This window comes from Lactuca sativa, chromosome 6 (genome assembly GCF_002870075.4).
Source record: "Lactuca sativa cultivar Salinas chromosome 6, Lsat_Salinas_v11, whole genome shotgun sequence".
Classification (NCBI taxonomy): domain Eukaryota; kingdom Viridiplantae; phylum Streptophyta; class Magnoliopsida; order Asterales; family Asteraceae; genus Lactuca; species Lactuca sativa.
In genome coordinates, this window is record NC_056628.2 from 45,263,707 (window position 1) to 45,278,407 (window position 14,701).

The 14,701-nt window shown below is 30.3% G+C and overlaps 1 protein-coding gene and 1 non-coding gene across 2 annotated transcripts; one reads left to right on the forward strand and one right to left on the reverse strand.

Annotated features, from left to right (window-relative positions):
- The first annotated feature begins 2,596 nt into the window (after window positions 1–2,596).
- Window positions 2,597–2,669, forward strand: TRNAA-AGC (transfer RNA alanine (anticodon AGC)). Its single transcript has one exon. It is a non-coding gene; the product is annotated as a tRNA-Ala (tRNA).
- Window positions 2,670–6,988: 4,319 nt separating this feature from the next.
- On the reverse strand, window positions 6,989–8,369 carry LOC111887503 (protein LURP-one-related 17). Its single transcript, XM_023883672.3, has 2 exons — window positions 7,923–8,369; window positions 6,989–7,693 (listed from the first exon to the last, which is right to left on the reverse strand). Exons 1-2 carry the CDS (start codon window positions 8,220–8,222, stop codon window positions 7,355–7,357), a joined length of 639 nt encoding a protein of 212 aa, XP_023739440.1. The 5' UTR covers window positions 8,223–8,369; the 3' UTR covers window positions 6,989–7,354.
- Window positions 8,370–14,701: the final 6,332 nt, after the last annotated feature.

Sequence of the window (14,701 nt, forward strand, 5' to 3'; positions counted from 1 at the left end):
CCGAGACTCGTTCAGCTACCTTTCTGCATTCGAGGTGAGTTTCCTCACCGGTTTCAGCGGGTCTAAGGCACCAAGGCAGATCCTTGTTTGATCATGTTGTTATACTTGTTGTATGTGTGATACTTGTATGTTCTTGTATATGTATGTCTATTGGGCGGGGCCCTTTATCTGAGTGTGAGGGGGGATCGTATCTCATTTCGTTCCAAGTGTGGGCGGGGCATGTATCTCATTGGGCAGGTCCCGTTATCCGAGTGTGGGTGGGGCCCATATCTTATTATTGCATGATATGTATGGTATGTGGTATTTTAGGGGAACTCACTAAGCTTTGTGCTTACGATTTTTAGTTTATGTTTCATGTACTTCCGATTGTAAAGAGAAGAGCTCGGGATGACTGCATTGCACACACACCATTGAGATTCCGTTATGATGTTTTACTCTGATTTATGACAAATTGATATATTGATCTATTTCAAATGTTTGGATGTTATGGAACAAGAAAATACTATTTATTTGTTATTAATATAAAAATTTTGGGACCATATTTTCGGATGTTTCAAAATGGGTCTAAACCTCTTAATCCCCAAGGCCCGAAGCCTTATGATAATTGATCTTCGGGTCACGACCCCGAATTATGAAACGAATCGAAGCAAGGTGTTACAGATATACTCTAGACCATTTGAAGACCATTTCATGTTGTTTCTAGGGTTGTTTAATCATAAAAATGAGAGCTTGATCTCTCTCAACTGCCCCCATGCATGGGATCTTGAGCATTAGTACACTTCATGGACTTGTGGTTTGGTTTTAGTGCTCATTAATAACATGCAAATGGATAAAGTCAGAAACTTTATCCATTGGGACGTTCCTTTGGTTCATATCTGGAAGTTTGAGGAGCTAACTTTATGTATTAAGAGCTTAATGGAAGTATTGACAATCAGACTACTACACAGAGTGTAATTCCTCATACATTGGGTGTAGCTTGGTTTTGGCTCATATCCATCTAAAGCTCTACGCCATGCATAGAGCAGCTTGTACACATGGTGTATTAGGGTTGACTGATAACCATGATAAGGTACCTAATGAAATTTCTACTATTACACCTTGGGCTACTTATGTAACATGTTTGAAACGAGTAACATTTGAATAATCAAACATGTTTGAAATGGATAATTTTTGTATAATCATTATGTTTTGTTTTTTCTTACATTTTAGATATTGATCTATTTTTTCTTTAGGTATTAATGTTGTCTAAATATATTATTGTATATTAATTAACAAGAACACTAGATGAAACTAATACTCAAATCAAATAAGTAAATCTTAAATTAATTAATAATAACAATAATAAAAAATAACACTAAATCGGTAATTTTATTTAATTTTATCTATATATAATTCGCAATTAGAAGACATTGCAAAATATAATTTTCTTATATGTTTATCTTACAATATTATTCAATGAAGTTGGATTTTATATATCAACTTTGTATATAAATTATTATTGTATATTTAATATCAATTATTAATCATTTTTTAAAACCTATACTTTTCAAAATTATAACTAAATAATTTTAATTTGATAGTGACATTCATAAATTAAGGAAATATTGTTGCAATTTCATGGGATGGAATCCTTGAAAAACCATAATCTCTTTTTCTTTTTAGTTGTTTGTACTTGACTTTATTTCGAACCTCTTAAATATAGATTGATTACTTACGGTAAACATTAAATTTAAAAGTTTGTTTTGTCAAAGAAAATACAACAAATATCTTCTCCAACCCATGAAAAATGCTACAATCTATTTAGGGTTAATATCATTAAAAAAAAACACTCAAATATACATGTTTTTATTTTTCAGATTAAAGTTTAAATTTCATTTTATTCTTAAAAATAAAAGCTTTATATTTATTATTTATTTTGGTTTTGACCCTTTTAGTAGGCTTAAAGGTAATCATTTTGTTTTTAGATAAAAGAATTTCTAAAAAACCTCAACTTTTATTTTCCGATTTTTTTGTCAAATGTGAGATTTTTAAAATAATAATAATAATAATAGAACTTGAAAGATTTTCCGAAAAAGTTGTTTAAAACTGGAAAATTACCGATAAACCTGTTAAAATGGTCAAACTGCAAAAAAATAAACAAAAATGCAAGGTTTCTTTTAAAAAAATAAATTATGTTGAGGTTCTATTTAGAAAAAAAAAATCAATATATAATATCTTTTATAATATTAGGTTATGATGTGATGTTAATATTATAGTTTCCTCTCTTGTTAAAAACATTTATGGCTATCGTTATCATATATGGTAATCTCGTTAAAAACATGTATGGCTATTGTTATCATCACTTTTTTTTTCTCTATGCGTCTCATAATCAAACATTGAAATTTAGTCACCTAAAATTATCATCATAAAGTGGTGATTCGTCGATTGTCGTTTACTCGTTTTTCTACTTCCATTCATGAAAAATTAAAATTCATAATTTTCATGATCACATACATGCTCCTAAAATCACCCTTGGAAGTTTCATTAATTGAAAAAGATCAGTTTCACAGCTTTACTTTTATATTAGATATAAAACTATGTAACTCTTAATCAACATGGGGATGTAGCTCAGATGGTAGAGCGCTCGCTTAGCATGCGAGAGGTACGGGGATCGATACCCCGCATCTCCATAATTTTCTCTCTTTTTTTTTTTTTTTTGGCTGATATCGATGGCCCAAATTAATTCCAGCCCAAATACTATTATTTGATTTAGACCCAAAACTCATAAGAATAAATAAATAATATGTTTGTTCAAATGATTCAGAGATTTTTGAGAAATCCTTATTTAATCACAGCCCGTATACTTAATTATTTTGGGTGTACTCGTTTTTGTGTGTCATGTAACAAGTCGAACACAAATTTTCAAAATTTTCTAATTTATAGAATATGCACGCAAAATAATATGGATCTCAAATACCAACACGACATTTAAGGTGACACAACATAAAAACAACACGTTTTAACAGCGTTACACGAAAACACTGATTTAAATGAATTTGTATATCATTACATTTAAAATTCTTTAAACAAAAATTGTTGAAGATAGTTTTTGGTACATGAAACATCAAAGAATACCCATTGTTTAATGTAGAGTTCTGAATCTCGACTCCAGCCACATAGCCATTGAGATAATAAGAAAGAAAGCAAAAATCTAACACCATATGTGCCATAAATCATACATGCAATGAACTAAGTAATGGTGAAAGAAACTTGTGTGTTGGTCTACTTCCTGTTGTTGAAGGCAAAGTCAAAAATGTTTTGCAATGAATGATCCATATCAAAGTATAACTCTATCTACAAGTAGGATAATGGAATTTGGTCAGCGAATTACCACTTGACATTGCAAAGACAGACAATTAAGATGTATATGAGAATATGTATGGAATTGTCATTAATGATAAGATATACTACGAGAATATGTATGACGTTGTCATTAATGATAAGATATGTATGAGAATATGTATGGTGTTGTCATTAATGATCCATCTGTGAGTGAAATAAGCGTCCAGATCAACATAAACAAACATAGAACTAGGTTTAGTTACCTTTTAGATGATGTTTTTAGCTTATAATGATTGATGAAATTCTAGAGAGATAAAAAAAACAAAGATTGATCTTCATCTATATCAATCTCCCGTCATCATAAATTTAAGAAACTGAACATATCTAGGGATATACGTTTGGACCGAATATCTGAACCGAAACCGAAACCCGGACCGAACTGACCCGAATTAGGACCGAATAAATTATTTGGGTCGGTTCTCGGGTATCTATTTTTGTCCAATTCAGGTTTCGGATTATTCGGTCCTGGTTACCCGAATAAATGTTTAATCGGGCCAAAAAGACCGACTCGGAAAGTGAATAGTCACTTGAACCGAATAACCCAAATAAACTGAAATGACCCAAATAAACCAAAATGACCCGAATAACCAAAATAAGAAAATTATATATTTTGTTCAAGAAAAAAAATATTAAATTAATAATTTGTTTTCTTCAACTAGATATAGAATTTCCTTATTTTTGTTATTCGGGTCATTTCGATTTTTTTGGGTTATTTGGATCATTTCGGTTAATCGGTTCGTAAACATAGTGTAAATGTTTATTTGGGTTATTTTGGTCCTTTCGGGTTAATAACCGAATCGAAACTCGTATTACCCGAACTGAACCGGTCCCGTATTACTATAATCGGTCCGGGTTTCGGTTCCTATTTTTCATCCAATTTGGGTTTCGGGTTATCCAGGTTCGAGTCGGTTTCAGCCCAAAGCACATCCCTAAACATATCTAATCGGATCAACCTTCATATATATATATATATATATATATATATATATATTGCTTTTTTTATTATTTTTTGGTTTTTAGTAATTATAACTTGTTTACGAATAAATTTATAGGATGTGTGCATGAATACATGAGAATCTTGGACTCGTAGCCCAATTTTACATGGCCTAACGATTATACATGTTCCTTTTATGATCAAATATTCAAAATGTTTTTTTGGTAAGGAAACCATAAAGAGAAAAAAAAATCATGTACCACAATAGAATGATATATTATATCATTATATGACTATATTATAAATATACTACAATAAAAAAAATTATATTATATGATTAGGGAAAAATTCAATAGAGAACCATAATTATTGGTTCTTCAAGGAACCATTTTTTTTTCAATTTCTAGAGCTTATTCTTTATCGAAAAAAAAATCTAAAAATATCTGAATCCATATATTAATATTGTGAATGTGAAAAATATTTTTTGGATTCACGTTGTGAATTTTCGAAGATTCACATTGTGAATTTGACGTAAAAAAAAATCGAATTTTATATCATTGGAAAAAAGATAAAAAATTATGACTTCTATATTTTTAGTTTTTTTTTTTGATAAAAAATAAGTTCTAAAAGTTGAAAAAAAAAATTAATTCCTTGGTTAATTATGGTTCTATATTGAACATCACCCTTATATGATTATATCATACAATAAAAAATATATTATATGATCATATCGTATTATATTATAAATATACCATAATAAATAATCATATTATATCAGTATATCATACTATACTATAAATAATTATATTCTTTTTCATTATATTTATTTGAAACCTTATAACCCTTCAACTTTCTTCCTTATCTATTAAATTTATTAAATTAAGTATGTTATTAAATATATAAAATACTATCATATTAGTCGTAAACATTTTAAATTATCAATATAATATATTTAATTTGTTAATTTGAATATGCCATTAATTCCCAGACTTAAATTAAAATATCAAATAATATTGAAAATGATGAAAGTCAATTTTTTAAAATAGATAAAAAAATGTTTAAATATTTAAATATAATTCCAAATCGACATTTATTTTGAATTCCCTAACTTTATCGATAAGTGTTAATGTTTTAGATAACATGATCAAAATTTCAAAAAATGATCAAGTAACTTTTAAGTTGATTATTCATAAGAATAGTTAAAAGTAACACAAAATCAATATTTATATTTAATTTTATCAACATGCAAGTCATGGGTAGAGGTTACTGACCCGTGATGATCAATTTAGTATAACAATTATTATTTTATAGTTAACGTCATTAATATAATCATTTTCAACATAATATATTTATCAGAAGTTTTATTACAGACTTTAAGTTGTGCTATCCAATGTTCGCCTAGTTAAGAAATAAGGAAAAAAAATAGGTTAAGGACACATGAAATACTGTAAACTTTTGCACAACCAAAATAAAAAATATTATATTTTTTTTACAGGAGAAATAACATAATAGACATTTTTTTAAAATAAAATTTTAAGGTAATGAACTATCATTTTTGTATATCTTTAACAATTTTTTATACGATTTATCATTAAACTCATCTAAATTTTTCAAAACCTTCCATTTTGATAGGGTATTGCATGATAATGTTTTTTTATATGCGATTTATCATTAAATATTTTGTACACGACTTATGATTATATCGGTCACCTTCTCCGATCTACACCATCTACTCTCATCACCACCATCCACCTCACGCCAACACTATCCGTCTTCTGTAAAAAGCACCATATTTTATCAACATTATAACCACCCATCTCCACCATTCATTGCCATCACCAAGAAGTTAATATAAAATTATGAATGGAGGTGGTTACTTGTGTCGTGTGATTCAAGAAGAAAGTTAAAAGAGAGTGAGAGAGATAGGAACGTGGGGGTAGGGTGGGTTTTGCAAAATATAAGGAAAAGGAGAGGAGCATGGAAAGATGTAAGTAATGGCAGGAGGGATGCTAACGATAGTTAATTGAAGAGGTGAGAACATTTTTATTTAAAAAAAATGAGATGATTGTTCGCATTGCAACATTTTTTAAAAGTAAACATACAAATGCTTTTATCTTTCTTCATTGGAGTTGTGTTAGCCGGATAAGATGATCAAATGACCGGAAAAATGAAGGTGACTAAATATACATACAAAATGGTTTATTGGTAAATTGTGTAAAAAAATGTGAGCTCATTGATGTTTTTAAACATCAAATGTGAGTTTAATAATGTTTTTTGAACATATAAACCGGATACATGTTCATTTTTAATCTACTTACCTACTTAATCATGTTACAAATTGGTGATTTCGACTTAGGTACACAAGTTTCTCCTAAATTACTAGCTTCTCAAACAAAACTAACTTATCATTACTGATAGTAATTTAGATACTCGAGAAATAGTTAAACATACAGTTTACATACCAATACAAAAGATTGGGACATTAGAGACGTCACAACCATGTTTATGAACGGTTCAAACGGAGTTTTACACAATGCTAATACAACATGTGATAACTTACCTAATTAATCATTGCCATTATTATGCAACAATTGATGATAATGTTTAGGTTGGCATGGTTTTTCGATATTTGATTAATGATTAAGCAATAGGTACCGTGTTACAATTCTCATAGGACAGAAAAAGATAGATCACGATATAATTTATACATACGAATTTATACATGAGTTGATCTAGTACCAATAAAATGCGGTATGAGGGGGGTCTCAGTCAAATATGAGACGTACAATATCTTTAACATAGCCTAGATTCTATACCAAATGAAATTCTTGCATGTCCGACAATTTGTAGTTCCTCCAATGAAAAATGTATGGATTCCTCCTCTCAGTCAGATTTGGCACATAACATATATATGTTTTACATAGCTTGATTTTTTTGTTTGCTGTTCTAGATTCGCTACTGATTCAACTTGATTCAACTAGATACCTGGATTTACTAAATCTCACATGTCACACAATATTAATTATATTGTTACAATGGTCAAAGTGACATTTGATCTAATAACAAAACTATACCCATTGCTAAACCAGAATCAAACCCTCCATTTACAACCAACACGAAAACTTCTAGCCCCAAAGAAACACCTTTTGTGGTAGTTTCTTTCCTTCTAATCTCAGCCAATACATTTCTTGATTCATCAAGAACTTTGCATGATCTGTTCACGTATGATCCCTCAATCACATACCCTCCTGTCTTCTCATCATATGGTGTTGGATAAACTTGAGCTAATATCTTTACCTTCGGACGTAGAATATCAACATGTTTTCTTGCACAACATATTGGTTTTTGTTTCTTCGATAATATTTCACCTTCGAATACCTATAAATTCTACACTATCTTTAGTTTCTGGTAATACATATTCCAAAGCATAAGAAATATGTCGACAAGGTAAGGTATATAAAATATATTTCGTATGTAGTTTATGAGCGAACTTAAAGGAAACATAAATGTGGGATCCAAAGAATTGAATGAATTTTTTCAAAGAAAATGTCGTACTTCAATTATAACAAGTAAAATATAGTAACTTTATCTGTAAAAGTAACAGTACCTTGCTACGGGAAACAGTGAACATGGGTTTCCCGGAAGCATCCATGAGAACGACTTCTTGTTGCCGGCGGCAGCCGTAATTATCCACTCTATATACCAAGTCACCGTCGGAGTTTATTACCGTGAACCCACTACAACCTATGAACAATGACTTCCTCCACACCGTTAAACTCGTCGTCCCGCAACCACCATCATCATCGCCGCCGTGGCTTCCATCATCACCACTGCCATTCGATGGTTCTGGATCTTGATATCGCTCTTCATGCACTGTCCTCGACAAAGATTTTAAGAATCGTAGCATGTTTTAATTTCTCTCTATCTCAAGTTCTTTCTCTCGCAAGATTTCTGTTTCTCTCTCCAAAGATTGGGAAGATGAAGAAGAGCAATTGGGGAGATATTTATGATGATGATGGATGAGATTTTGAGGGGCTTTATTGTAATTTTGTGTTCTCCGCGGGGTTGCTGCCACATGATAGTACTACACAACCACGCATGTCACATAATTTGACCAACATTTCATACATACAAATACACTTTATACTGTTACATGACCAATATATTCCACCCTTCTTTATGTGTGCAATTTTATTAAAGTAACTAAAACATATGATACATGTGTTATATATTTGTATCTATTTATATATCTATTATATATTTATATATCTATTATAATATAAGCTTATCATTTTTATTTGTTTGTGAAAAATATTTTTTCTTTCATATTATTAATTTGATTTTTTTGGCTAAAAATGGATTAAGCACCGGGGGCACCCAACCAAACTGCATGAATCTAGTCTTGAAAATAGAACAGGTGCCTGGAATAATGGCACGTTATTAAAATTTTGAACTAATTTTTAGTTAAACATTCAATATAAACCGAGGAAATTGTGTCCAATATGTTTAGAAAGTTACATTGAATTATAGAGATGAGTTATTGTGCCCGTTTTATTAACAAAACAATTTGCATTGGGCTGGTTTTGAAATTTAGAGTTTTTACGTATCCACATAATAAAAATTTGAAAAGTAAGAAAATAACAAATATTAAATATTATACATAAAGGTTTGATTATTTTAATATTACCATACGATTCTATTATGGCATAACATGCGGGTAAAAATTTATTTTGGAAACTCTGGTCAAAACAACAAATACCCAAAGGTTTGATTATTTTAATATATTTCTTAAAATCATACTTTATATTTTTGTGATTAATAATATAGATCTTTTTATAGTGTAGTTTCTTTCTATCCATACATCCATGATCTGTTTGGAATCTGTTAATCCTCTCATATGATGGGTTTTGTTAACACATCAAACGTGTCAAACATAAAGGTAGGGGCATGTTGAGTCTCCATCGATCGCTAATGCGCATTGGGGTCAATAATTACTCTTTTACTAGTTAGTGTCTTATCATGTTTCTTAATAATCTAGAAACTTCTATTACACATTGTTGTTCTTATTATGAAAAAAACGATTAGGCTCAAAAGAATGGACCGTGGTTTTGGTCTCACTTAGTGCCACAGGGGAACCCCCCCCCCCCCCCCCCCCCACCCATGCTCTCTCTCTCTCTCTCTCTCTCTCTCTCTCTCTCTCTCTCTCTCTCTCTAGGTGTGGTAAAGAACCACACTTTGTGTGGTATAAAATTATAAATGATATGATACTTATGTGGCTCCTACATGTCAGAGGAGGGAGTATGGTTTTTGTGACGTCACTCCTTCCAACCTTATATTTTATTAATTTTATTTACATAAATAAAGTTTTCCGTCTTAAATATTTTGGGTTTCTACTTGGTTAGCAAGTATAGAATGATGCACTACTAATGACATAAAACTTTAAGTTAATTATTTATCTATTTTCAAATTAGACTTATCGAGTGTATAACTAATTAACAAGAGACGATTCGTACAAAATATTTTTTTTCTTGAATAAAAATATATATGTTTCAAATTATTATACTATACAACCTTATAAAATATAAATTGTTATATATATATATATATATATATATATATATATATATATATATATATATATATATATATATATATATATATATATATATATATATATATATATATAACAAAACTATGTTAAAAGAATATTAAAAAAGATACAACAATACCTACCTGTTATTTCCGTTGCCAACTTTTTCTAGAAAAGCCTTTTTAATAGTTAATTCATATATTTGTTTTCTAGTGTTAGCATGTGTGTTTCTAAACACAATGAGATATGTGTCATATCCAAGCATCTGCTCTTTTGATTCCTTTTTCTTTTTAATAATTTTGATATAGTTCGAATCAGTGACGTGGTGTTGGTGTTATGATTGTTGGTTTCCTAAGGATCAATTGCTATGATAATGCATATGGATTATGTTTTTTTTATACCTTTGTTTTTTTTTTATGAGAGAAGTTAAGATTTTTCTTATATATATAACTAGTTGTGAGACCTGTATATTATACGGATTGATTAAAACAAAATGTTAAATATGAACAATTAAATTGGAAGTTTATTTGAATTTGAAAATTATGAGAAACATGCAAAAACTAATTAAATTAAAATTTTGTATTTAGTTATCAACCCTGTGTATTAAAAGGGCTAACTACAACAAAATGTTAAACACAAATGTTTAAACTGTAAATTTATTTGAACTTGAAATTGAAATATAAAAATTAAAATTTAAAATTAATAATTATTATGGCGGGTTTAATTTATGTAAATTAAATTAATGATTTATTGGAAATGAAAAATAAAGTAAATGACAAGTAGAAAATAAATATATCTCAAAATTATGACAAAATGACATGTGGCCAATTAAATGAGAAAATGACATGTGGCAAAATCATTCTTATTTATTAGTGTAGATGAGCTTAATGAGTTAAACATATAATATGGATACTTATACATCATTTTTATTTATTTACTTTTTAAACATCATGACTCGATATCAAAAAGTTTTTACACTAGCAGTATCAGGAGTTGACTCATAAGTGTTAATTAGCCCAAAAGTTGATGATTTAAGTTCTGTTTGAGACGAAAATTATAGATTTCTGAGCAAATAATGAATACATGTGTGTAAGCCATTTATTAAAAAAACATAATGACTTGATAAGCTGAGCCAAAAAAAGATAGTTTGATATATTAAGACATCCACCCTTACCCATTATCCTTCTTCCTTTATATATGATATGGATCATTTTATGCAAACAAACATCATTACTCTTTCGACTATTATACATGACTCAATAAGGAAAAAAAAACATTGCTCGTCCCGGAGTCATGGAATAGAAGTTCTTACAAGTGGGTTGTTTGTAAATTTTAATACAAATAGACTTGTATACATGGGCGGATTTAGGGGGGGTTCCGGGGTGGCACCGGCAACCCCTAACTTTTCCGCCGTAGTGGAAAAGTTTTCGAAAATTTTTAAAATTTTTATTTTTTTCGACTATCGTGCAACCCCTAGCTTTCCCGTGCAACCCCTACTATGAAATCCTGCGTCCGTCACTGCTTATATAACTTTTGAAAGATTTCATAATGCATTAGTTTCTAACCAATGGCGGAGCTAGATGGGGCGTTAGGGTACTACAGTACCCAAAAAAGATTTATATATATAAAAATATTATTTGTAAACATGTTTCATTTTATTGTATCACCAACTAAACAGGTTATAACATGTATTTAATGTCAAATATTAGATAACTACATATAATATATTGACGATGTTTATCAAAATTCTAGTTCCGCCACTCTTCCTAACATATGTAATTTGTAAAACATACAAGCTATTATAGACGGACTTTCATTATTCATTCTCGGTTGATCGGTTTTAACCATAGCAGTTGCGGTGCAATTGAGGAATCTATTTAAAAAGCAATTGGTTGTTATTTATTTTGTTTTATGTGGGTTGATGATGCAACGAATGATGTGTGAACACATGGAGGTGATATTACTATAATAAGGAAGCACTTTGTGGTAAAACAAGTCAAAGATCTTCATTGGAAAAGGGTGGTAGATTCCAATCACCATCTTATCATTTTCCTGTTTTTTAATCTACCTCCGAATCCCAAACATCCATGTTATTTCCTAAAATAGTAGGAACTATTTAATTACAAACTTTTTTTTCTTTTGTAATTTCTTTAGATTGGTTGTGCATAATAATATCACTATAAGTAGGTTGTAACTTTTTTGAACCATACCTTAGGACAATGGTTTTTTTTTTTTCTTTTTTTTCTTTTTTTTCAAATTTTTTCGGTTTTTTTTTTTTTTTTTTTTTTTGTCTATAGAAGAGGTTCCAAGTTCAAATGTAGAAGGCTCCAATTTTTAATTGGAGATGGCCAAAAAAATGCTTGCCACCTCATTTGGCAACTAGATTCAAATCTTTCATGGTGGGCCTTTTTCGGGGTAGATTGTAATAAAACAGGAATATTTTTAAAAAGAAAAGAATTGTGTTCTTAAAAAGTCCATATAATCTCATCGGTAGAGATTTTTATCATACAATCAAACATTTTGAAGCTACTTGTTTTATTAATAAAGGCTGTAAATCCTTTTATTTATACCTTCATACCTAAAATCTCATATTCAAACACGTTAACCAACAATCTCCCCACAAGCTTAAGAAATAATCAATGAAATAACGACTTAGCTTAAGAAAAGTAAACAAAATGCTTTTATATTCAAATTCGATTTCGGAAAAGCCTTTGAGATCAAATGAATTTTGTCCAAATGGCGAGCTTGGATCTGGGGATGTATTGCATCGGCTACTTCCTCGGTTATCATCAACAACATAAAATACACCAAATTAGCAGTAACCTCTTAAATTTTGTTATATTAGTGTTATTTTGACCATATCAAGAAATTTAATGGAATAATAAGCAAGAAAATAATTATATTGTATTTCTCGACTTTCTGTAAACGGACTTGTTACGCTGCTAAATATTTTTTTCTATTAAAAAACACATTATTATTATCTAAAGGCAAAAATACATTAATGTTATCTTAATTCTTTTTCGGATAATCTTTTTATAAAGGGAGTGAAAGAAAACTTTTACAAGTAAATGATTGATTTTTCTGTTTGTAAATTTGTCTTTTTGTCTTGGTTCAGGGATACAGTGAATCAGAGTGGCCACGTAGTCCTTATCGATTCTTTGATAATTAGTTTCATCATCATCACATTAAATAATTAAAGAGTAAATTATGAGAATGGTCCTTGTCGTTATGGATAATATCCACCGTTGGTTTCTAATTTATTTTTTTAACTCGGACGTTCCCTGCTATATGATTTTATTGCGTCTTTGGTCCCTATTACTTAAGAAATTACTATATTACCCTTGTTCTTTTTTAATAAAACATTATATTATTTATTTATTTATTTATTTATTTAAACAATAAAAAACAAATCCCAACCCCTAAGGCCTCACATTTACCTTCATACTCTCTCTTTTTCAAAACCTATCATAGTTAATTTATTATCTGATATCTCTTCTCTCATTGTGTCTTTCTCTAAACGAAAATGAAGACCGCCCTAGAGCCATAGGACGTTGTCGGACCACCAGAAACCAATGGATGTCGTCGGGGCCACTGCACTACAACCGTCGGAAACCTATGTATGTCATCGTTCTGACCTCTACAGCCGCATATCTATACTCTAAAGTTGCAAGAAACCTTTGTACGCCACTTTAAAACCATAGATCGGACGTTGCCAGCCTCCAGACCATATACATAGATCTAGACGTCGTAGACATGCACTCGAAAGTTGTCGATAGACATTGTCTACCGCCTGCTCCATCGATCTGCACCATCAATTGTCGCTCTGCATCATCACCGACGAGCTGCTTCATACCGGACCTCCGTCGTCACATACACAAACATGACCAGAAACACTTTTTTTTTCTCATGTGGATTTGTGATTTCTTTATTGTTAGGATTTATAGATTTGATTTTTGGTTCGAAAGAATTTCTAGTTTGAATGGGTTAAGTGGGGTGTTGTTTGGTAGTAAAGGTGGTGACAATTTACTCTGGTGGCAGATTTGATGATGATTTACTTCGAAAACAAAGCAACCAAATGGGTGGAAGTCTCGAGGGGGGAGGGGGGGATGTTAATAGGGTGGGTGTGTAATGGTTACTGGCTGCGGCAATATCCAGAGGTTGCACGACGATAGTAACGGAGAAAATGAAATCTAGGATTAAAAAACATGGGGTGGGGTGGGGTTTTGTATTGTGGGGTGTGTTTTGTGTTTTTTTTTTTATATTTCAAATATATAAATAAATAACAAATAATTAATAAAATGTTTTTAAAAAATAATAAGGGCAATAAAGTAATTTCAGATGCAGTAGGGACCAAAGACGCAATAAAATCAAATAGCAGGGATCATCTAAGTTAAAAAATAAGTTAGTGACCAATATTACAGATTACCCATAACCACAGGGACCATTCATGTATATTTTCTAGAAGACACCGTGTTATCACTGTTATGCCCGTGCAACAGTTTTGTAAGGATAAAATAAATAAAGTGATGATTATTGGTTCCATAAATTACATATAAATAAAAATTTAGGTGTTTGTTTTTCTCTAAAATGTCTTTTTGATCTTTTATTTCTGTAGGAGGAAATACATTAGATAAAAAGACGGTTTATTTTTTAGATGACAAAAAACATAAAATATATTTTTGACTTTTTTTTTCAAAAGACAAAAAAATAGCATCTAACTTGGAAATACTGTTAGGCGTGTCAAACCCAACAAATAAAGAGGTACAATAGACTCCAAAGACACTGTTTTAATGCAC

Excerpts from the sequence above, each read along its gene's own strand:
- LOC111887503 (XM_023883672.3), bottom strand. The coding sequence starts at position 8,222 with ATGCTACGATTCTTAAAATCTTTGTCGAGGACAGTGCATGAAGAGCGA. Across the intron at positions 7,694-7,922 it reads TCACTGTTTCCCGTAGCAAG|GTATTCGAAGGTGAAATATT; the intron begins GTACTGTTACTT and ends TAGAATTTATAG.